The sequence below is a fragment of the Amblyomma maculatum genome, chromosome 1 (assembly GCF_055883805.1).
Source record: "Amblyomma maculatum isolate TAMU_Amacu chromosome 1, ASM5588380v1, whole genome shotgun sequence".
NCBI lineage: Eukaryota > Metazoa > Arthropoda > Arachnida > Ixodida > Ixodidae > Amblyomma > Amblyomma maculatum.
This window is the reverse complement of record NC_139344.1, coordinates 145,449,141-145,474,805: the sequence shown is the minus strand read 5'-3', so window position 1 is coordinate 145,474,805 and position 25,665 is coordinate 145,449,141. Positions and strand designations below refer to the sequence as shown.

The 25,665-nt window shown below is 46.1% G+C and overlaps 1 protein-coding gene across 1 annotated transcript in view; it reads left to right on the top strand.

Moving 5' to 3' along the window:
* The window catches only part of LOC146204259 (cell adhesion molecule Dscam1-like), a 541,302-nt gene that overhangs the window by 417,559 nt on the left and 98,078 nt on the right, over positions 1-25,665 (top strand). Inside the window, exon 7 of the mRNA XM_084589211.1 lies at positions 7,085-7,232. Within this exon, the coding sequence (XP_084445337.1) occupies positions 7,085-7,232 (148 nt within the window). The remainder of the gene's footprint in view (positions 1-7,084; positions 7,233-25,665) is intronic.

Below are 25,665 nucleotides of genomic sequence, written 5' to 3'. Positions count from 1 at the left end.
GATTTTGTAAATATGCCGATTTCTTGTTTATTCCCTCTTCAGATAGCAGAAATTTGAAGCTTTAACCTCATATGAAAGTGCTGTCATGGAAAGCTTCGAGGAACTCGGAGGAAGGGGAACTCGGCTGAAACGAAAAGAAATTTGAAAAGTCAACTCACATTACTGCGAAGTGTCAGTGCTTGGTGCAGCTGGCTGTGTTCATAAAGTCAGATTTATATTATATAATACTGTTATAAAACATTAGGTGGACACTTAAGCTCCGCCGTTAAGGGTATGACGCGATAGCGTCTCTCTCTCACACACACACACGTTTTCTTTCTTCCCTTTTTGAATTTTTAGCTTTTATTTATTTTATATTTCGATTATTTGTTTCTTTATTTTGTTTAATTTTTTATATTTTTATACACCAATACTCGGGGTCAGCAACAATCACCTTTCCATTCTGAGCAATTTGACACCTTTGAACACATTCAATTATTTAAATTTATTAATTACACATTCAAAATTTTTTTCATTAGCATCACCAAGTACTGGTTTTTCCTTCTGAGCATTTTGTCACCTTTAAACCCTCAATTTCTATTTTTGTTTTCTTTTTTGTTGCTATATTTCATCAATTGGTCAATTAATAACAAATATTTTATTATCTCATCATCGCCTATTGCACACCAATCAATCTTCACTAACTGGAAGCAGAAATTACCATGACACATTTTTTTTTTCTTTTTTTACGCAGCCCCCGATTATTTCCGAGACCCGTGCCAATAACTGCGTCGGCGGCATAGGCAGGAAAGTGCTAAGCGCCATTCCGACTTACGTCAAATTACGCACGATTCTTTCATCTCAAAACAAATTGCATCCTCGCTCATTTCCCCAACAAGTATCCCACTGGTAGCAGTGGGATGAGCAACGGTGATGCGCAAACCAAGCAAACTCGCGATCGTCTCTCATAGTCGTTAAAGTAAATAGCAAAGGCACACAAAAAAAAATATCTGCACATTACAAAACTCTAGATACTGTACCTGGATACGGATGACGCTGCGCGGATCGACGAGGGGCCCATGCACGACTCGTAGAGAAGTTTGTAGCCGCTACGCCTCGGCTGTCAAAATACGCTTCTTGGCTTCGCTAACAGACACCGCCAGGGACAGAAGAGAGGTCCAAGCACAGCACACAAGGTTACAACATGAAAAGCGCGGACAGAACGGCGGGCGCTGACGGACAGACACGAAACGAACCAAAGCGAACGAATGGTGCGAACAAAATATGGCTGCCAGCGCCGGATCAGCGTGCCGCTCATGGTTGCCAGACTTACTTTTGTAAACCCTCTATTGCAGGCGCCACTCTTTCCTGTCTAGTGTTTTTTTTTTTTTAATTATTATTATTATTTTTAATTTTACGAGGCACGGCGGACTGCACACCGTCCAAGCAGTATTTGGTCCGAATTTGGTTTGAAATACTCTTATCAACTGTCAACTTTGAATGTTTCTACGTCCGCACGAAAGGTCGAAAGAGAGAAGGCTCACCATAGTGAAGAGAGTCCTGATTGCCGAACGGGAAACATTCGGAAAATGTTTCACTGTCACTTACCAAGCAGTAGTTTGACTCTGGAGATGTAGATAACTACGCTTGCCGCTAAACAACTCAGTTCACCTGTAACGCACACAAGCACGCAGGGACCGTAGCGAGTGTTTTGCGTTCGTGCGTTTATTCTTTCGGTTGTGTGTGGCGATGGTTGAAAAAACGTTTATTCGAAGTAAATAACTTTCCAATGTTTGCGTATGTACGTATTACTGACCCGTAAGAATCGCAGGGACTTCGACAACACGTTAGGCTCCTGCACGCTTATAATCAATTCCTAAGATCAAAGACTTCTCGGTGTTCGTTAATATGGTTCAATGATGAAATCATCAGATAGTCAACAAAACGCATTTCCTTCACTTCGCTATCGGCCTTGCCGCTCCGCATTTCTTCAGGTTTCTTTTTTACCAATCTGGATACTCTTGAAAACGTTACACAGCGCCGCACTCATGGTTCAGATGTCTGTTCTTCGTCCATGAGTCTCTTTCCTGGAGAGGCAGATTACGATGTCAGAAACGAGTCGCTGTGCTGTGCCTCTCGCGCAACGACTCGACCGAGTGCAGTGAATCTGAAATATTATTTCTGAATCACAAAGATGGGTGAGGTCATGAGAAGCGAGGGACACAGGACAGAGAAACTTCCTTTGTTGCCACTCTGTATCAAATACGTGTCTTAGGAGCTGTGCAGCTTGCTCTGAATGAAAGCAGTGGAGCGACGGGCCTCGCGCTCTGGTTTTCAGTTCGTTCCCTTTCTCGAGTGGATACCAAGGCTGCCGGGCCTAATCCCTTCATACGTTGAGCTCCTCGCTCACTCTGCTGGAAGGACAGGTTTCGCTTTCCTCTTTAACTTTATCCGGGGCTTAGTGCTGCTCTTCTTTGACACGAATTGAACGTTGCGTAGCGAGCGCTTCGTTTGTAGATTGAAACAGTTATTTTTCAAGTAGCTTTAGCGACGACTGACTGCTTCTGAACGCAGATGTAGAGGACGGGGCTTTTTTTTTTTTTTTTTTTTTTCTTGCGTGCAAACCTCGGGTACCTTGGCGCGACAGGTTGTTAGACACTTAGGTGGGTTATGATAACAACGAACGGAAAAAAGAATGCGTTCCTCTGAGCCTACATTTCTTTGCTACAAACTGCAAAAAAAGTTGGCTGAAAAACCACTGAGACCTCACTAGTTCCGAGGCATTAAAATGCAGAGCGCTTCTTTGGGGATTTTCGCCCAATAGAGTCCTTCGCCCCTTGTCTTGTTTAAGAATGCATGCTTTCGAATTTTTTTTTTTTTTTTTTTTTTTTAGCCGCAGTCTGGCCGCACGAAGACGCCCGGGCTAAGAAAAGGAAAATAAATTTAACCTGCAGCGGTTCTTTTTTTTTTTTTTTTTTTCTACAGTACAGCCGATCTTACCAGGCTTCACTGCTCGGCACAGACTTGGATGCCAATTTCCTGCGAAGGAACAGAGATCACTATGTTATGAAGGGATCGTCTCAAATGAAAAACAAAACGAAAGAGGAAAGAATGTTTGGACCACCTGTTGTGTACGGTTCCAAATTTGGCTGCATGAAAAATCAGAATATTGTGCTGCTATTTTCTGCGCGAATCGAAGAATTGCGTGAAACCGCATACACTCATTATTTGCGCGCATCCTTTTTTTTTTTTTTTTTGTCAACAAACTGCACTCTTGCGCCTATGATTTTTTTTTTCTTTTCTTACGGCAAAAGTACTTAGTAATTTTACTCCACAAGCATGCACGCACTCCGTGGGTTCAAGTTAAGCTTTTGATTCAGTATAACTTCTGCAGTGTGTTTGCTACATAAGACGCACCTGAAAAAGAGAGAGAGAGCGAAAGGGATTGCAAAATTTACATACAACTAAATTGAATCCTCGTGCTGCATAAAGAAATATAAACTCTAAACTCAGTAGCCTAAAGAATGTACTGGACTATTTGGTTTAACTATTGCGTCCATTAACATTTCAGTTCAGATAGCTAAATTTTTATTCATTTGTGTCAAAAGTATTTCTATTTAAAATGTGCAGTCCACAGAGTGCGCTTTTCAATGGAGGAAATTGTAGTGATCGTGCTATGTTTGGACATGCACGTCGAGTGCTCAAAATATGTTGAGTAGGATTTTCTTAGAATTTTATAATATCGTCCTTCCTCCACTTACGCTCTCCTATTTATTTTGTTTGAGAGATATCATAGAGCGCTAATTCAAGGAACCTGATTGAACTCAAGTCCACGTTTATAGCCTACACATGGAGAAGAATGTAGGGGACAAAAGGAAAGGGCGAAAATGTGAAATAAATTGTACGCAAATGACATACCACGCATGCGAAGAAGTCTATGCACGCAGACTTTATAAAATATCTCACTTTCCATCAAAGCACTTCACAACTTCTGGCCTGTAAGCAAGATCACTGAAACAGAAATAATGTTATCTTTATTCAAGGTTCTATCCTTGTTGACAGCCGTGTTACTATGATTTAACTGACTGAGCCTTGTAATTTTGAAACAATCCTCTCCAATGCATACAGTAGACGCTATTTGAATCAAATAAATAGGCGCTAAACTGAGTATTCTTGCGCGCGAGCTTCACCACTGGAGCGAATGGAGCTAGGGTCGACCTAGAGGAACAAGTGGGATCACGTTGCTCCTCTTATTGATGCCGGAGAAGGAGCTCGATTCAATATGTGAGTTTTAAAACTAAAAGGTGTCATATTTATTCCATACTTTTACCTGTTACCGAGTGCCAGCATTCAACATTTTATACCTGCGTAGTAGCTTGGGTTTCTGGAGCTTAAGCTCCTGTCACGATCCGTTACGGCCCTATACCTCAATGCTGGACACACGCGACCGAATCCGGCGTTATCTCCCATTTCTACTCATAAAATAAGCTAAGAAAAACTTGGTTAATCAAGCTGCGATTGAGAAAGAAAAAAAGCAAATTGTCACTCTCATGTGTGCAGCAAGCATTTCAATGAACAAGATTTCTTCTGTGTAGTTGGCGCTAAGCAGTTGGGTGAGTGGCGGCCGAAGGACCAGCGCGAGTGTTTACGGCCTTGCGCTTATCAGTTGTGAAGGTAAAAAAAAAAAAAAAATGATTGTTTTCAAGATGGAAAAGATGCTGCTTTTTTCACGGAGCAGTGATTTCTCAAAGCAAGAAAGGCTCGTCGGAGGGACGCAAGGTCCCAAATTTCTTCTCAATAACGACGTTGATGTCGGACAACGAAAGTTTCGCTGAAACGAACGTGCAACGGTGTAATGAGTCGTCTTAGTCAGCTTCAGGAGTACTGAAGTAGTAAATTCAAATGCCCGAGAAAGCAAATAAGCATGAGCAAGAACATTAAACGTGTAATTGCTGAGCTATAGGCGAACAAAAATACTGTGCGTGGAGAAAACAAACATACGTGTGTAGCCCGAGTAGTAATGATCGCAGTCAGTGCGCAAGAATTCGCAACGGGAAATACACCTACGCACGGTTGCATTAAAATACTTCTCCGCGTAGTCCCACTGTCCAACATTCCTACTTTAACTACGTTCAAGGAAACAGTCGAACGGCGCCACTTCTGCTGGCAGTTGGTAATAAGACAAATTTTATTACTTAGTTTTCATGGCCGCTTGCATCTGCTTCGTTGTGTAGTAGCTTCGGTTCTTTCTTTAACAGCAACAACAACGCTGGCAGGTACGCGTCGTCATGCAGCAATTAAAACTCGCCGGCCTACGCTTTGACAGCTAGCTAACTCGGTGAAGTGCTTTCCTGGAGAATGAGTGGGCCTAATACCTGAAATTAAGTTTAAGCATGCCCAGACTGAAGTGTAAAAATAAATAGATAAATGTTAACTCTCTACTGCACTTCCTAGTCAAGCATTATACAGCAGCAGTTCAACACACATTATCCCATTTAGTTCGCCACGCGGACGCTACAGAGAGGTAGTGCTGCAGTATGTCCTCGCGCCCAATATCTAAAAACAATCGGGATTGGGATAACAAAATTGCCCGAAAGCTTTTCGGCTGGGATCCGGAAAAGATAGTGACCATATGAAATACAAGCATGCGGGGAGAAGGAGCATGGTGGGTGTAGGTAGTAGGTTGAGTAGGTTGAGTAGGTTGAGAGATTTCGGAAAGGTCTTCATTCCATGCTCAATGCGATATTGGTTATGACAGCGATGAGATGATGAGATCGCTATAGTTGAGATTGCGGATTGTGACTTGGTGTCGAAGACAAGAAATTTTAAAAGAGACTCCCCCTACCTGCCCGCCCCCTCTCTCCCTCCCCATGTTGCAATCGGGTACCCAAATAATTTTCAGATGGGCACACGCTTTCTGGTTGTCGCTTAGTTTTGCTTGGGCTCGTTCTTGGGAGAATGCATGGCATCACCTCGTAGATTCGTGCAGACCATTACGTGTTAATCACGTGGTATTTTGCAGCCTACTGTTTCGCCATTAAAATAAAGGCATCATAATCGTCTTTGTTTCGATTGGAAGGCTTGGATTATACAGTGCTTTTACTTTCAACAAACACTTCCAAAACATTGCTAAAAATGAAGAGTTCGGCATTGAAAAATTAATTGTTCAAGAAGAAACTCTCAGTCATGGCGGATGTAATTTATTGTGGCACTTTTCTAATTATATCTAAGTAACTAAAAGTTCCTAATTAAACTAATTAACTATTCAATTGAGACGATGACAAATGATCGTTTGAAACGAAGCAAAACGCGCTCTGTAAAAATCCCTGGAACGCGAGAAATCGAGTGTTGTTGTTTTTTTTTCTTGCAAAAAATCGAAACTTAACGTGCAGGGACCTCGGTGAAAACGGCATGCCCGCCGATGATGTGTTGCAGTGACTACGGTTCCGAATTCGAACGGCTTGCTCTACTCTGCCATGTTATAAACTTTCTTTTGCTGCCTCGCTGTCGAAAATAACAGCCACGCAGTAAGCAATGACTGTGATTTTCCTTGCACCAAGCTGCGAAGATAAGAACGCCGTAGTCACTGCAGAGCGTCATCAGCGTTTGCACCGAGCACACTGGGTGACTTATGCTGTCAATGTCACTTTTGTTCGGAAAAAAAAAGAAAAAAAAGGCGTGGGGTGACCTCGTGCTGCGAGGCTTTGGAAATTTAATTTTTCTTCTCTTCAACAACTGGTCTGAGTGTTGTCCATGGTTCCGAAATTTCCAATGCCACTAGCCACCCAAATGTGGCAATGAGACAGTCGATTTGTCCGGTTTAGTTAATGAACTATATAATTAGAAATATACTGTAGAGTTACGTTCGCCGCGTCTGAGAGTTTATTCCAAAAAATATATTTTTCTTTTTATATATTTTACTCTTTTTTTAGGCATTTTTGCAATTGTCGTATATAGAGTTCCTTGTCTTCATTGTACAACCAAACTCGAGACACGTGCCTTTTTGCGAAAGAAACTTAAAAGCAGCGTACATTAAAGCGGGTTCACGCTTTGCACAGGTAGCTGAAACAGAAAGTGACTCCGTAACACTCTTGCCTGTTTCCAGGACCGCCCAAGTTTGACGTCAAGTTTCGGGCCCACGCCGTCAAGAGGGGCGAGAAAGCGCGCCTCCAGTGCACAGCCATCGGAGACCTGCCTATCGCCATATCCTGGACCAAGAACAACGATCGAGTCGCCGAAAAGAGCAAGTACAAGTGCGTGCCACCTTTCCTCGCCCTTTGATTTGCGCTACTTGCCATTGGCTCGGCCGCATAACTGCGCCTGCGCTTCGCCGTCGTGAGTTGCTGAAGGGCTGCTGCCACATATTTCCAGCGATAGTGCTATGATCTTTGTGTTGTCGCTGAAGAACGTTGTTGCTTTTTCAAACGACTAATTTTCGGACAGCGCGCGGACAATAATTTTTGGGATGTTCGAAAATATTGCCTTAAGGCCTCGCTCCATGGGGCGCACGAGAGGTGCTCGAGTGAGGCGCCTACGGACCCAGTGCCACGCCCTGACAACTCTGAACGCTGGAAAAATTACGCATCTCCATGAAGAGTCTCTGGCGCGCGCACTACTATGTTGTTGCAAGACTTCGTAAGCTGAAACCGGCCGAAGCAGTTCGACTGCTACATGAAGCTTCTGAAAACAAAAAGGCAAGGGATTTAATCAATAAACTTGATTCTAGTTTACACAAGAGGTTTCTATGCACACAATACATCCTCTGATTGGTGCAAGCCAGCCAACAACCGGCGAGCCTCTTCCGGCGCCAGCGCGAGCTCGCAGCGAGCGCCGCGGAAACATCTGACATGGACAGATATCTGCTCCGCGCGAATCCCAGCTCAACGTTACTAGAACAAACTCTGTTCTAGTAACGTTGCTCCAGCTCGCGCCTAGCGCCTCACGCATGCGTAGACTGACTCCAGCATACGTTCGTGCGCGTAAGCGCGCAGTTCGTGCGCCTAAGCTCAGTATACGGTGCTTTTTTGTGCATTCCCATAGTTTGATCGCGTAGCGTGTGTTTAGGCGGTGCGCGGAACACGGCTGATCTAAGCTGAGCTGTTTCCGTATGCTTTAATTACCAACCGCATTTATTGTAGCCCGCAAAGAAGAGTGCTTACGCCATTAGGTTTCCTTGTTATTCTTTTCTTATCTTCGAAGATAGGCGACAAAATATATGCACAAATCTAGCGCTACAAAACAAAGCACTGAACTTGTAAACAATGAAACTAGCTTTTTAATGCAGGGTATCGAGGTAAAAATACGAATTACTTTTGTCTAGGAAATTGAGGCCTTGTGCCGCAATTCCGGACAAACAACTAGTTCATATTTCACTAAGTCATTACTCTCGCCACAACGGCACAAAAGACGTCGAGTAACTATATACCCGGCTAAAGTTTAGTTAAAAAGAAATTATCTTCATTTGCACGCGTACAACAGTGTAATCAAATAAGAAATCTAAAGACAAATTTAGTGCGTTTCACCGCAGTGCTCCTGAAAAAAAAAAAAAAACACTTTAGAACTTGCACAGACCAATACGTCTTCCATATGCCGCACTGAGTAAGCATTGGCAACGGCAATAAACCTCCAAGTAATAAATGGCAACAAACCAACTAGTCCCTTTGAAATTAATCATCCCGGACGTGGCCCTCATAATGCTACATACGTACGCGGCAGCTGTGAAGCTGCAAAAGATAGTGGTAAAGGCAGGTATGAAGAATATCTGGGACTGAGTAAACAGATCGCCATTAATTTTAGGCTCTGGTGGGCAACTTGGCGACGTAAAAGCACAGAAGCATATTTTATTTTAACATGAAGTCGTATGAACGCTATATATATATATACATTGTTACGACGTTTATTTAGACAGATCTTAGGCTGCGCTAGAGAATAGCACACAAGAGCGGGGCAGAACCAGCTTCCTCTTCTTCTGCTTATTCCGCCAAACCTCATCTTCCTTTAATAAGGACCGCGGGAAGTGCGTGACACTGCCCCCTTCGCAGATGATGCCCGCCGGGCGAGTCAAGGTTCGTCACGTTGATAGAAGGGCTTCATGCGGGCCACGTGGACTACTTGAGTCTTCCGAGAACGACGCCCTTGGGTGGTCACGCGAGAGACTACAAAGTTTACTGCGCTGAGGCGTTCCAATACAACGAAAGGGACAGTATAGTGGTGCAACAGTTTCTGGCACAAGCCGCGCTTACGCAACGGCGTCCAAAGCCACACCAAGTCACCAGGGACATAATTAACATCTTGATGACGCTTGTCGTAGCGTTGCTTGTAGCGTTCCTGGGAGGCTAGAGTGCGAAGTCTAGCGAGTCGACGAGCTTCTTCAGCCAAAGAGAGAGTATGCGCTAGTGAAGTTTCAGCAGGGAGTGACAAAGGCAGAAACGTGTCCAAAGTGCTTCGTGGAGGTAGTGCATAGAGAAGAAAAAACGGACTGTAGCCTGTCGTTTCGTGCTTAGCAGTGTTAAATGCGTATGTTATAAACGGAAGGACTTCATCCCAGTTTTTGTGGCGGGAGTCGACATACATTGCGAGCATATTGCTAAGCGTCCGATTGGTGCGTTCGGTAAGACCGTTTGTTTGTGGGTGGTAAGGAGTTGAATGGCGAAAATGGGATGAGCAGAGGCGAAGAAGTTCTTCTACAACTTCTGCCGTAAACTGTCGGCCACGATCGCTTATTAACACACGAGGAGGCCCATGTCGAAGAATGATGGACCGTAGGAGGAACGCCGAGACATGAGAAGCAGTGGCTGACGGTATAGCAGCAGTTTCACAGTACCGCTTGAGGTAGTCTACGCACACTATGACCCAGCGGTTTCCGTTGGAGGAACGGGGAAACGGTCCTAGAAGATCAAATCCCGCCTGTTCGAATGGGGTTCGTGGTGGCGTTATAGGCTGAAGATGACCCGGCGGTGAGCAGGTTGGGTGTTTGAAACGCTGGCACTGGAGGCAGCTGGCCACATAACGTTGAGTAGTTTGACGCATCTTCGGCCAATAAAAACGTTCTTTAGTCCTGTGCAATGTCCTTGCGAAACCCAAGTGTCCAGCTGTGGCATCGTCGTGCATTACCCGAAGAACCTGACACCTAAGACTTGTAGGAACTACCAGAAGAAGCCGCGCACCTACTGACGAGTAGTTCTTCCTGTATAGTCACGAATGCAGAATGAGGTCGTAGGGTTCCGGAATTTTGCTGCCTCAAAAAGCGGCGCCAACTCGTTGTCGTGCCGCTGCGCAATCTTGAATCCACCAACATCAGGGAAACTTGTAGAGATAGCAGCTATATATTCATCCAAGACCTCATTGTCGCAATCAGTAGTTTCCAGTGGCAACCGTGACAAGCAGTCAGCATCACCGTGCTTACGACCACTCTTAAAAGACACAGTAAAATTGAATTCTTGAAGGCGCAAAGCCCACCGCGCAAGGCGTCCACAGGGGTCACGAAGGTTTACAAGCCAACATAAGGAATGATGGTCCGTCACAATTTTAAATGCACATCCATAAAGATATGACCTAAACCGTTGCACACCGAATACAACAGCTAAGCATTCCTGTTCAATTACTGTGTAATTACGCTCAGCCTTGCTCAAAGAACGGCTTGCATACGCAACGACATGTTCATAGCCATTGTGGCGCTGTATGAGCACAGCACCAATTCCAACTGCGCTGGCGTCAGTGTGAAGTTCTGTTGGAGCTGATAGACAGAAGTGGCGTAGTACTGGTCCTGATGTCAAAATAAACTTTAACTGACGAAAGGCGGAGTCACAATCGGCAGTCCACTTGAAAGGCACATCTTTTTGCAGAAGACAAGTAAGGGGATATGCTAGGTCAGCAAATTTCGGAACAAAACGCCGAAAATAGGAGCAAAGCCCCAAAAAACTCCTGAGCTGTTTTAACGATTTCGGCGGTTTAAAACAAGTGACAGCTTCGATCTTTTTCGGATCAGGCCTGATTCCATCCTTGTCTATGAGATGTCCAAGTACCACAGTCTGGCGTTCTCCAAAACGACATTTCTTGGAATTGAGTACCAGACCAGCTTTCTCAATACACTCCAAGACAACCTCTAATCGACTGTTGTGTTCATGAAAAGTTTTCCCGAATATCACTACATCGTCCAAATAACACATACAAATGTGCCACCTCAGCCCGCGCAAAACTGTATCCATGAATCTTTCGAACTTGGCTGGAGCGTTACATAATCCAAACGGCATCACATTAAATTCATACAGCCCGTCTGGGGTTATGAATGCCGTCTTTTCTTTATCTTCCGGGTGCATGGGGATCTGCCAATAGCCTGATCGCAGGTCAACTGAGGCAAAATAGGAGGCGGAATGTAAGCAATCAATGGCGTCATCAATACGTGGCAGGGGATACATGTCCTTCTTGGTAACAATATTCAGACGTCGATAATCAACACAAAATCGAAATGTGTCATCTTTCTTTTTGACTAGAATCATAGGGGCAGCCCACGGACTAGACGATTCCTGAATGATGCCCTTATGCAGCATGTCACGAACTTGTTTTGCGATTGTTTGGCGCTCTGATGGGGATACACGATAAGGCTTCTGGCGGATTGGATCAGCAGTTCCTGTATTGATTCGGTGCTGAGTACGGGAAATGGGAATCCGTGGTGGCGAGTCCCAAGAGAAATCGAAAGCCGCAGTATGTTTCGCCAGAACTTCCACTAAACTGTGACGGTCACTTGTTGGCAGGGATTTATTAATCATAGCAAAGCAATTTTGTCTCATCTTCTTCTGAGCATACGGTAGGCTGTGAATTGTCTGTGCTGAGCACGGCCACTGATTTAAAAGTGTCTTCGTCAAAGTTGGAAAATTTTAGACCACGTGGTAATACAACAGGTTCGTTAGAGCAGTTAGTCGTCCACAAAGAAGAATGGCTATTCATGACTGCGATGATGCAGCGGGGAATCAGAATACTTTTCTTCGCGCAGTTGAGGGTGAGTGGTTCAACCACAGCGTCGAACGCATCACTGGCACAGCTGGAACTAACAACTCGTATAAACTCTGCTGACATTGCAGGAATGACTATGTCTTCCGAAACCGAAAGCGTGCTAGGATGGGTCCGCGAATTTTCACGCAAAGCAGATTCAATTCGAGTGCTCACAGAAATGTCTCCATTGCGAAAGTCTAGAGTGGCCCCACATTGCTCCAGAAAATCGAGTCCAAGAATTACGTCATGCGTTGATCGAGTAAGTACTGCGAATTCAGTTCGAAATGTGTGGCCGGCGATAACAAGATTCACGGAACAGACTCCAAGTGGGTTAAGCGGTTCGCCACCAGTACCACATAATGTTGTCGCACTATCCCAAGCAAACATAATTTTACGACCAAGGCAGTTTTTAAAAGCGAGACTTATAATAGAAATAGCTGCACCTGTGTCCAACAATGCCATAGCACGTACACCGTCCACAAACACTTCAATTCGGTTTTTTAACATCGAAATGGGCAGAGGCATTGGTAAGCTAGAATCTTTTGCGACCTCACCTCCATCGGCCGCACTCACTAGTTTCCCGGAGGTGGCGACCGTCGTCGGGGAGAAGGGGATTGTCGTAGGCGCCGAGATGGTGGTGTCAGGCTACGGTCAGAGGCCGGTGATTCGTTTCGGTTCAGTACCATTCTGCGTTCTTGTCGGTTAGCTGTTGTTCTGTACTCATTCCGGCCAGGTGTTCTTCTATATGAATCATCATTGTCAGCAGGAAGCCTTGTACGGGAGTTCACCCATTGTCGGCGATACTGCTGGTACGGACGACGGTTGCGGCAAAAGCGGGAAATGTGGCCGATCATTCCACAGGTATAACACACTGGCGGCTCACGTTCGTTCGATAAATAAGGCTCATCGTCGCTTGTATTAAACGTTTCATGCTCTGGATGTGGTCGACGAGGAGGACGAGAGTGCTCGCTGTTGTAGGCGTTGATGTTTAGAGGCTGGATGTTCGGGCGATTAGCAGCAGAACATCGGGTGTCCGAAGGAGACGTAACAGAGGGATCATAACGGGTAGAAGATGGGCTGTCTGACGAAGAGGTACTCCTGTAGACGGGTCTGACATGGCCCCCAATATCTTGACGCCTCCGAAGCTCTTCGCGGACGATCTGGCGAATTGTATCTGCCAGGCTTGTCGTTTCAGACACATCCACACTAGCGACAGTTGTCACATTAGGCAGCCGACCAAACTTCGGAATGATACGGCGTCGCTTCAAAGATTCAAACGTGCGGCAGTGTCGTGTTACATGAGCGGTGGTATTCAAATCCTCCTTGCAGATGAGAAAGTTGCACACATCTTGCGCTATTCCTTTGAGGAGGTGGCCCACTTTGTCTTCTTCTGTCATTCGGTCATCAACTGTTCTGCATAGCTTGAGGAATTCTTCTATATAAGTTGTGCAGGTCTCCCCCGGTACTTGTACTCGCTGAGCCAGAGTCTGTTCTGCGCTCTTTTTTCGAGCATCGGCATCGCCGAATCCCCCTCTCATTTCTTCCATGAAGCGATCCCAGGTGGTAAGGGATGCTTCATGATTGTCAAACCATGTTAGTGCAGTTTCTTCAAGAAAGAATACCGCATTCGCCAGCTTGGTATTCGCATCCCAGCGGTTGTATTTGTTCACCCGATTGTAGTGGGTGAGCCAGTCATCCACGTCTTCCCCAGGCTTGCCATAAAAGTGCCGGGGTTCCCGATAAGGCTGTGGGGTGGTCGGTTGTGCTGCTGGCATGGGCGGCGTTGAAACATCTGCTTGCGCCATCTCCGTCCGTAGGGGGGGTAGCCCAGCTATTCTTCTGCTCCGGCGAAGTAGGAGAGGTTCCGTGGTGATCTTTAGCCCGCAAACTCCACCACACTTGTTACGACGTTTATTTAGACAGATCTTAGGCTGCGCTAGAGAATAGCACACAAGAGCAGGGCAGAACCAGCTTCCTCTTCTTCTGCTTATTCCGCCAAACCTCATCTTCCTTTAATAAGGACCGCGGGAAGTGCGTGACAATATGTGTGTGTGTGTGTGTGTGTGTGTGCGTGCGTGCGTGCGTGCGTGTGTGCGTGTGTGCGTGTGTGTGTGTGTGTGTGCGTGCGTGCGTGCGTGTGTGCGTGTGTGCGTGTGTGTGTGTGTGTGTGTGTGTGTGTGTGTGTGTGTGTGTGTGTGTGTGTGTGTGTGTGTGTGTGTGTGTGTGTGTGTGTGTGTGTGTGTGTGTGTGTGTGTGTGTGTGTGTGTGTGTGTGTGTGTGTGTGTGTGTGTGTGTGTGTGTGTGTGTGTGTGTGTGTGTGTGTGTGTGTGTGTGTGTGTGTGCGTGCGTGCGTGCGTGCGTGCGTGCGTGCGTGCGTGCGCACTTACCCTGGCAACACTTCGTTGGACGAGTAGAATATTAAGTAGCGTCATTCATCCTTCACTAATGTGCTATACATTTGCAAAAACGAGCTTGCTCTGTTGGTCCCATTTCCTTTTCGCTTTCGCAAGATCACATTTGTGTAGCCTCCCTATCAAAGCGCATCATTGTGCGATGTGCGATATTTTTACGTTCTGACACGTTCCTCTTAGTATAGCCTAGCATGGGCACTTTCTACGAGGTGGGGTAATACTAGTTCTAATGCTTCTCGGCGTACGACGCTTTGTTCCCTTTCATGAACTAGGGGCGTCGATAGCACAGAGCAGCATTAGAGAAGCAGGAGCAACTGTCGCTGACACAGCCATTACAGTAGCGCGCCTGATTCATGATCGAATAGCATGATATGCTGAAATCCCAGCTGCGAGAAAAGTCTGATCATGTTTTCATTTTTGCATTGTGTGTCACAGTAGTACGTCGCTTTTGTGCAGATGCGAATTAGTCTTGCACCAGCTGTACCCTGTAGGTGGCGTGGTTTAATAAACAAAAAATCAAACATAATGACCGTAGTATCTAGAGGGTTGCAGAAGTTAACTATTCTGAGAGACTTTACTTAGTGTAAGTTGTATAGCTGTCATTTGGAGCACCATCGAGAAGCGCAAAACGAAATGATGACAAGTTGCGAAGACGACGAAGCTGACGAAGCTGACGAAGCTCAAGCTCGCTCCGAGGAACACTGGTCTTCATTGCAAGAACGTGTCAGTAAAGATATTGCCGTGAAAACTGCTTAATCCACCTCATTAAATCAGCAATAATTACTGTGAGGTTTCCGTCGTACCAAATGCTCATTTCAATATATTTTTAAAATTGGCCGAGTGAGTGAGTGAGTGAGTGAGTGAGTGAGTGAGTGAGTGAGTGAGTGAGTGAGTGAGTGAGTGAGTGAGTGAGTGAGTGAGTGAGTGAGTGAGTGAGTGAGTGAGTGAGTGAGTGAGTGAGTGAGTGAGTGAGTGAGTGAGTGAGTGAGTGAGTGAGTGAGTGATTAAACTTTAGTAAACGCTTTATCTTTTATCTCTGCCTCTTCAGTCAAGGCTGACGAGCGGTTAGCGCACCCAGTTCAGGGCACCACTGACTTTCGCCAGCTTGCGAGCTCCTGTGATCAGGTAGAGCTGAGCCTCCGGGTCAGAGCTGGCCAGCAAAATCTCCCACTGACATTCATTTGAATTTGGAACTCTAAGTATTTGATGTGCACTGCATTCCCACGTTATGTGGTACAGGGTAGGGTACTCCCGCGCCTTGGGCACTCGTCCCTGAATGTGTTGGGGTGCATCACGTGTAATATGTATAAATTAATGAAAGTGCTCGTCTGTAGCCGCCTCAGATCTATGGCCTCCTCGTTGCTGAACTTAAAAAAAAATGGCCGACGATTAAGATACTCGGTAATGAGAAATGTGGGCGCAGCTCTCCAGGTATTTTATACCCGGAGCGCAAACCATGAGAGACCAGTTTCCATACATGTTCAGCTTGAGCCTACTCTATACTGCTCCCCATAACCGATCCTTCAACTGACACTTAGTGCTTTACCTATTATCAGTTGTTATAAAGGAGGCACTTATAAGACACCTGAAGGAGCCGCCTTCATGATTCGACGAGCTCGCCTCCGTTTCTCTTCTGCGCAAACAATATTTTATCGCGGACAATCTGTGTATTCCTTGAGCTCCGCCTGTAAGGGCGGGGTGCGGCCGTGTTACTGACGCCCGTCTGCGACTCCCCTCCCCGATTTACTTTCCCGGTCATGCTACTGGATAAATCGCTGCTCTCGTAATCTGCTACCCTATTCAGACGTCCTCTCAAACTTACATAACATTCAGCAACCAGGCTGCATGGTTTGCTTCTATTGTAAAGCCAACGTGGATCCCCAAAGGATCACAACTTGTTAAGTGAGGACAAGAGCGGAGCATGCATCCTGGTTCTTTTTGCACAGACGGTATATGCATACATGCATCATCATCATCATCAGCTTGACTATACCCACTGCAGGGCGAACGTCTCTCCCATATTTCTCCAGTTGACCCGGTTCTGTGCTATCTACACCCAGCGAACTTCTTATCCTCATCCGCCCACCTAACTTTCTGCCGCCCCCAGCTACGCTTTCCTTCCCTTGGAATCCAGTTTGTTACCCTAAGTGACCATCGGTTATCCTCTTTTCGCACTAAATGTCCTGCCCATGCCCATTTCTTCTTCTTAATTTCCACTAGAATGTCGGTAACTTGAGTTATTTCTCTGACTCACTCTGCACGCTTCCTATCTCTTAATGTTACCCCTACCATTTTTCGTTCCATAGCCCTCTGAGTTGTCCTCAACTTAAGTAGAACCCTCTTGGTTAGCCTCCACGTTTCAGCTCCACTGGTACAGGTAAAATGCAACTGTTGTATACTTTCCTCTTGAGCGATACCGGTAAGCTGCTAGTCATAATCTGCGAGTGCTTACCAAATTCGCTCCATCCCAATCTTATTCTTCTTGTTATTTCCTTTTCATGGTCCGGATCTTCGGTTACTACCTGTCCTAAGTAGACATATTCGCCTACTACTTCCAGTGCTTCGCTACCTCACGTAATTTGCTGTTCCTTCCCGAGGCTGTTGAACATTACCTTAGTCTTCTGCATATTAATTTTTAAGCCTACTTTCTACTTTCCCTGTCTAGGTAATCAATCATTATTTGCAGTTCATCCCCCGATTTACTTATCAAGGCAATCTCATCAGCAAATCGCAGATTACTGAGGTATTCTCCATCTACCGTTATCCATAACTGCTCCCATTCCAAGTCTCTGAATACTTCCTCTAAGCAAGCTGTGAATAGCACTGGGGAGATCGTGTCTCCTTGCCTAACACCTTTCTTTATGGGAATTTTGTTACTTTCTTAATGCAGAACTATGGTTGCTGTGCAGCCACTATATATATATATATATCTTCCAGCACTTTCACGTACGGCTCGTCTGCCCCCTTATTTCGCAATGCCTGCATCACCGCCGAGGTTTCAACTGAGTCAAATGCTTTTTCGTAATCAATAAATGCTATGTATAAGGGCTGGTTATATTCCGAACATTTTTCTATCACCTGGTTATTGTATGGATATGATCGATAGTAGAGTACCGTTTCCGAAAACCTGCTTGATCCTTTGCTTGACTGCAGACTAAGGTTGTCCTGATTCTATTAGCGATTACCTATAGTAAATACCTAAATATCCCCCCCCCCCCCCCGTCCTTTAACAAATCTGTAGTTATCTGAACCTCTCCAGCTGATTTCCCCATTTTCATAGCTTCTAATGTTTTCTTGACCTCGTACTTCGTCACTGGTGGAACGTCTGACTGTTTTTCCCTACCGCCAATTTCATTACGGTCCTGACTACTTCGGCTACTGTAGAGATCTGTATAGAATTCCTCGGCTACGTTGACTATCTTGTCCATATTCATGATGACGTTGCCCGCCTTGTCCCTTATCGCATACATCTGGTTTTTGCCTATGCCCAATTTCTTCTTTACCGCTTTAAGGTTTCCCCCGTTCTTTACAGCATGCTCAATTTTCTCCATGTTATACTTCCTTATATCGGCCACCTTGTGCTTATTGATTAGCTTTGATCTCTCGGTCAATTCTACCTGGTCTGTTGGATTGGAAGCTTTTATACTCTGGCGTTTCTTAATCAAATATTTCGTCTCCTTAGACAGCTTACCGGTATCCTCTCTAACTATCCTACTGTCTATTTCTACAGCGCACTTAGTAATGATATCTCTGAAATTATTGTTCATTCCTCGGTTATAGCTGAATATCTATTCTGTAGCGAGATCCTGAGCTCTTCTGCCCTCCCCCTCACCGCTAATTCGTTGATGGGCAACAGATCAGATGGGCGCAACAGATCAGATTCTTACTGATCTGTTGCGTTCCTTCTTCAGGTTTAGGCTAATTCGAGACCTCACCACCTGTGGTCACTGCATCGCACTTTCCCGATTACCTCTACATCTTCATAATGGCGGGGATTGAACACAGTATGAAATCAATTTCATTTTTAGTCTCCCCGTTAGGACGTTTCCATGTCAATTTCCGGTTCTTCCGTTGGCTGAAGTAGGTATTCATGATTCTTAAGTTATTGCGCTATGCAAACTCAAATAGTAACTCCCCCCTGCTATTCCTAGAACTAATGCCATAGTCATCTACTACCTGGTCTCCTGCCTTCTTTTTCCCTACCTTGGCATTGAAATCCCCCATTAGTACAGTATACTGCGTGTTTGCTTTTCGCATTGCCGATTCTACATCTTCGTAGAAGCTTTCAACTGCCTGGTCATTATAACTACATGTGGGTGCATAGGCCTAGTACAACTTTCAGTTTATACCGCTTATTAGGCCTAATTACGATGCCTGCCACTCTCTCATTAATACTATAGAATTCATCTATATTTCCTGCTATGTACTTATTGACAAGGGAACCTATACTCCTAGTTCTCGCCTCTCCGGTAAACCTCGATAACACAGTACATGTCCGTCCTTCGGTACAGTATATGCCTCATTCGGCTCCTAACCTCACTAAGCCCTATGACATCCCATTTCATACCCTCTAGTTCCTCTATCAGCACTGCTAAACTAGCTTCACTAGCTAGGGTTCTAGTGTTAAACGTTGCCAGGGTCAGTTTCCAATGGCGGCCTGTCCAGCGGAGCCAGGAATTCTTGCTGCGCAGAGGTCTGACCGCCGCCGTGGTCAGTTCCGCAGCCGCTGGTGACTAAGGGCGGGGGTTTTATGGAGCCTATCATGAGAGGTTGCATCCAATACTGCACCAGGGTGGCCAACTCCTGTTCTAGTGAGAGAGTGCGTTGCCGGAGGTGTTCACCGGCATCAGGTCGCACCCCAAACCTGTTTATGCAGTTGCATCGACACGCGGATTTTTTTTTCCGCTGGAGAATTGCTTGGCACCGGGATTTGAGCCCCGGTCCTTTTGCATGCGAGGCGGATGTTCTACCGCTACGCCACAGCTGCATCCCACCCCTACATACATACATACATACATACATACATACATACATACATACATACATACATACATACATACATACATACATACATACATACATACATACATACATACATACATACATACATACATACATACATACATACATACATACATACATACATACATACACACACACACACACACACACACACACACATACATACATACATACATACATACATACATACATACATACATACATACATACATACATACATACATACATACATACATACATACATACATACATACATACATACATACATACATACATACATACATACATACATACATACATACATACATGCATGCATGCATGCATGCATGCATGCATGCATGCATACATACATACATACATACATACATACATACATACATACATACATACATACATACATACATACATACATACATACATACATACATACATACATACATACATACATACATACATACATACATACATACATACATACATACATACATACATACATACATACATACATACATACATACATACATACATACTGTAAAGACGGGCTTGGTGGACCAGGTTTATTGGAGACCTGAAGCCCGGGCCGCACACCGAAGCAGGTCACCCTCAGCGATGACGATGGGCATCTACAAGACAGAAGGATGAAGATGATGCAGCACGTGCACCCGTGTGAAAGATAAACTGCCATACAGCGCTCACACTATTTCCCCCGTGGTAGTTGAAGCGGCCAGCCTGGATGCAATTAGTCCGCAGCATTGCGCCAAATAAAAGGTTTCAAGCGTGAAACGTGTGCAACTTCAGTTCCACGGTAATGGCTGTCCGGAGGCTGATAAACTGGGGAGACGCGATAATTGACAGGGGAGGTTTGTCCAAGAACTGCATACGAACCGATGAAATGGCGCTGAAACCACAATGGCCAGGAGTGCGTATTGGTGTCCTAGGTAACAACTAGTCGCCGGGACAGAACGAAACTTTGCGGCGAGTCGCATCGTAGCGACACTTGCAGTCTTCCTGATTGGCTTCAGTGTTGAGGCTAGCAAGCCGGTGGCATTTTGCCACTCGAGGAATGAACTTTTCAGGAAGAGACTATGAGAAGCTGGCAAGTTAGGAAGGAAAGAAGCATCAAGAAGGATAGCGGGAAAACGGCCTTAAACGAAGAAAAACGGGGTGTAACCTGTGGTCCGCTGTACAGCCGTGTTATAGGCGAACGTAACAAAGTAAATAATTTAGTCCAAATTTCGGTGGTACTGGTCGATGTACATAGAGAGCATACCAAAAAGCGTGCAGTGGAATCGCTCAGTCAATCCCATTGGTTTGCGGGTGATAGCTGGAGGTCATGTTGTGAAGTGTAATAGAGGCTTCAAGAACTATAGTCGCCGACGGAAACGTCCGACCGCGGTCACTGAGAAGCACTTGAGGGGCACCATGGCGCAGTACGATAGCTTGCAAAAAAGAAGGTCGCGACCTCAGACGCTGAGCCATTAGGAAAAGCTGTGGTCTCAACGTAGCGTGTTAGATGGTCGACGGCGGTGACGATCCAAAGATTGCCTCATGGGACCATGGAAGCTGCCGTATACGTAAGTCGATGCCGACAACGGCGAAAGAAGTGGCAGGGCAAGGTAGAGGCTGTAATAGGCCAGCGGGAGATTAAGTCGGCCGCTTGCGGCGCTGGCATGGCCGACAAGAAGCGACGTATTTTGCCACGCTTGAGGAGAGGGCAGGCCAGAAATACTGCTTTTCGCGCGGTAGTAAGTTCTGAAAGCCTACTTGACCGGCAATAGCATCATAGTGGAGGGCCGCCAGAGTATGGGATCAAAGCATTCTCGGAACCACGGGGACCCAACTGGTGCCTTCAGAGCAATAAATGTAACGGGAGAGCATTCCGTTGTCAAGTCAGAACTATTGAAGTTGCCTGCGCATCCTAGCGGAAGGAGGCTGAGAAACACCGATAAGACGGTCGATTAGAGAACGGCTGTATGGATCTGCTCGCTGGTGGGAAACAAGGGAGTTGCGATCCAGAGCAGCGGCATAAGGTGAACTGGTGATGTCTGGAGCCCTCGGCGGCATGATGGCGTCGAGATTGCACGCAGGAAGGCGCGAAGAAGCACTGCCCGAGGGCTCTGGAAGCGGGCAACGGGAAAGCATCTTGATGTTTACGACCCTATTTGTAGGTGACGTCGAAAGTGCATTCTTGCAGACGCAGAATCCAAAGGCCCAGGCATCCAGTCAAATGTTTGTGGGTAATAGCCAACATAGAACGTAGTGATCGCTAACGAGCGTGAAATGGCAGCCGTAGAGGTAGGGGCGGAATTTCTGAACTGCCCAAACGACAGCAAGGCACTCCTCCTCAGTGATGGTGCAGTTGCGTTCCGCTGGTGTCAGAGCGCAACTGGCAAACGCAATTACTTTCTCCGACAAGCGCTATCACGCTGCAGAAGGGCGGCGCCGATACCAAGACCGCTGACATCGGTGTGGAGAATGGAAGCAGCAGTGTCATCGAAGTGAGCGAAAACAGGGTCTGAGGTGAGAGCATTCTTGAGGGTTTCAAAATCTTCCCCATATTTTTCGGACCAAATGAAAGCAGTGCGGTCGGTAAGAAGCTGGTGTAGTGGTGCAGCAATGGTAGCGGAATGGCGAATGAACAGCGAAAGTATGACGATAGGCCGAGGAGTCTACGAAGTTCTTTAGTCCGCTGAGGCCGTGCAAAGTTCAAACCTGCGGCAAGCTTGTCAGGGTCGGGTCTAATGCCATCGCGGCTGACGAGGTGGCCTAGAATCTTGATTTCTTTCTTTGCAAAATTAGACTTTTTTGAATTCAGTTGGAGATCGGCGAATTTAAGGCACGTTAACACTTGATCGTGCCTTAAATCCGCCGATCTCCAACTGAATTCAAAAAAGTCTAATTTAAGACACGTTAACACTTGATCACCCCTTCATGGATCACTGCTTGTCGTGGCGGAGGGGCTTGCGAAACTCGATGAAGTCGTGAGCTCTGCTGTGTAGGGCCACCCAAGATAGACAGGTCACGGCACAGAATTCTGACAAAATGTGATTCACTGGAGAAGGTAATGGCAACCCACTCCAGTATTTCCTGCCAAGAAAACCCTATGGCCAGTCACAATACCAATAATGATATGGCACCGGAAGATGAGCCCGCCAGGTTGGAAGGCGTCCCACATTGTTACTGGGGATGAACAAAGGGCGATTCCTAGTAGCTCCAGGACGAATGAAGCGGCTGGCTAAAGCCAAAAGGACGCTCAGTTGTGGATGTGTCGGGAAGCGACCGGAAAGTCCGATGTTGCAAGGAAATATATCACATAGCAACATGGAATGTAAGATCTATCACGCAAGGTAAAACTGGATGTCGTCAAGCGAGAAATGGACATATTGAACATTGATATCTTGGGTATCAGCGAGCTCAAGTGAACCGGAATGGGGAGAATTTAACTCCGGCGACCATTATGTCTTTTATTGTGGGCACGAATCCAGGAGAAGGAATGGGGTCGTCCTCATAGTAAACAGAAGAATGGGCAAAGCAGTGCTAGGAACTCAAGAGACTTCTGATGCGCATACAAGAAGAGAGTGAGAAGTTTGGGCTTAACTGAACATTAAAAAGACGAAGATCATGGCGTCTTGCCCTTCAAGTCCTAGAGCATCAAGGGACAAGAAGTTGGAAAGCGTTGACAGATTTTCTCTTCTTGGGCTCCAAGATTACCTCGGAAGGAGACTGCAGCCATGAAATTAGGAGACGCCTGCTTCTGGGAAAGAGAGGAATGGTTAGCCTTGACCGCCTAGTAAAGAGCAGAGACATTAGTCTGCCAACCAAGATCCGTATAACTCGTGCTATGGTATTTCCAGTTGTGATGTATGGATGCGAGAGTTGGACTGTGAAAAAGGCTGACCGCCGAAGAATTGACGCGTTTGAATTGTGGTGCTGGCGAAGACTCTTGAGAGTTCCTTGGACTGCCAGAAGATCAAATCAGTCGATATTGTCGATCATAAACCCTGACTGCTCATTGGAGGGTCAAATTCTAAAGTTAAAGCTCAGCTACTTTGGTCATCTGATGAGAAGAGAGGAGTCGCTGGAGAAAGATTTGATGTTGGGAAAGGTTGAGGGTCGCCGGAGAATGGGTAGGCAGCGAACGCGATGGTTAGATGGCATCCTCGAGGCACTGCAGATGAAGTTATGTGATGTTAGGAAGATAGTGAGAGACCGGAAAGCGTGGCGTGACATGGTCCATAGCGTCACGAAGAGTCGGACACGACTGAACGACTGAACTGAACTGAACACTTGATCAAGGTGGCATAATTGATCAGAAAGTCTCAGAGAATATAACAATGCCGTCCAGGTAGCACAAGCAGTTTTCCACTTAAGCCCTCGAAGAACAGCGTCAATCATACGCTCAAACGTAGCGGGGGCATTGCAAAGTCCAAAAGGCATGATATTGAATTCGTAAAGCCCGTTGGGAGTAGCGAATGGGTTTTTTTCTTTGTCGGCTTCGTGCGTTGGAATTTGCCAGTAACCGAAACGCAGATCCAAGGTAGAGAAATATTCGGCACCCTGATGACAGTCGAGGGAGTCGTCAATCCGTGGCATAGGATAAACGTCTTTGAGAATGATTTTTTTAAGTGCACGGTATAAAACACAAAAACGCACTGACCCGTCCTTTTTTTTTTTTTTTTTTTTTTACCAAGATGACAGGGTATGATCACGGGCTGGCTGAAGGCCGAATGTCTCGTCGGAGCATATCATTCACATCAACTTCGATGATTTTACGTTCTGATAAAGAAACACGGTAAAGGCGGCGGCTAACAATAGAAGTACCTTGGGTAGTGATGCGGTGCTGTGCAGCAGATGTTCGGGCCAAAGTCACAGAAGTGGCGTCAAAAGAGGCTTGGTGTTTGCGAAGTAATTTCTGCAATGCTTGGCGGTGAAAATCAGAGAGGTCCGGATTAGAACAGATAGAGAGAAATTGGAAGAATGTGCTGGTGAGGAAGAGGGGGCGGTAAGGGCGGCGAGGGATACCGGCTGAATGTGTAGGGCACAAGGAAAACAGGTCCCTTTGGTCAGCACTATAGGCTCAGGGAAAGTGTTCAAAGTAGCGACAAGCACTGTGCCGTGCTCAAACCGAACAAGACTTGGTAGTAAGGCGATTCGAAGGGTTAGATGGCGATCGGAAGGCGCGATGAGCACATCCCCGTTATCAATGCCGTTAGAAGTTAGCGCGATAAGTTGTTCTCATCCAGGGGGCAAAATTGAGTCAGTAGCGGCAAGCAGGCGACGTCGGAACTCGGGCTTATCAGAAGAATGATCGGTATCGTTCACGTGGATGACCCTGTCACGACACAAGATGCTGGCTGATGCGGCAGGCAAAAAATCCCAGCCAAAAATAATAGGGTGAGCGCAAGGAGACATCACGGCGAATTGTACATGGTAGCGGACACCGTCAACAAAAATTTGCACCGTACACTTAGCAGAAGGCCAAATGATTGCACCATTAGCTCCAGGGAATGTAGATCCATCGTAAGGTGCTTTCACTTTGCGCAAGCGGGAACACAAGTTTGCGTGTATCACAAAAACAACGGCGCCCGTGTCGATCAAAGCCTCATCATGTAAACCTTCAAACCAAATAAAATCATATTGGAGGGACCAATTAGACCAATTATAGAACACCGGTGAACTTTGATGCTTTCAACGGAACGCTGGTTGTGTTCGACAAGGGGCGCGCAATGTGTGCAACCGCAATGCTCAGGCCTTCTTTTTCCATCTCTCCATTGCAGGTCGTGTAGTGCTCTCGGGACCCTTACGCGAGAGCGCAAAGGCCCCGTGTCGAAGAAAAGCCGGTGTCGGCGTTTCGCTCTGTTTTAATGCGAAAATCCACGCTATTGCGTAATTAACGGTAGATGGTCTCTTACATGTCTCTTTAGAGGAGAATGGCGAAAGCCTACCTGACCTCTCCTGTCATTTGCCTCTCATCGTTGAAATCTTATCGACGTTGGTCGCACTGCTACATATAATTATAATTGGTTTACTGAAAAGGAAAGGCGCAGTATCTGTCGCCTTCTCTGGCAAGTGTGATTTTGGACAAGCACACCATCGCTACTGTCGCGTGGCGTTCCTTGGCGCTCGTTCAAGTGTGGGATTGCAGATGGCAGGAACGCTTAGACAAGATGAGACTTCTGGTTGGTCGCTTCGAATTTAGCGACTGGTGACGTTACTTCTTTGTCGACCAATCAGGTGCGCCGCTCGCGCGGACAGCTTTTGT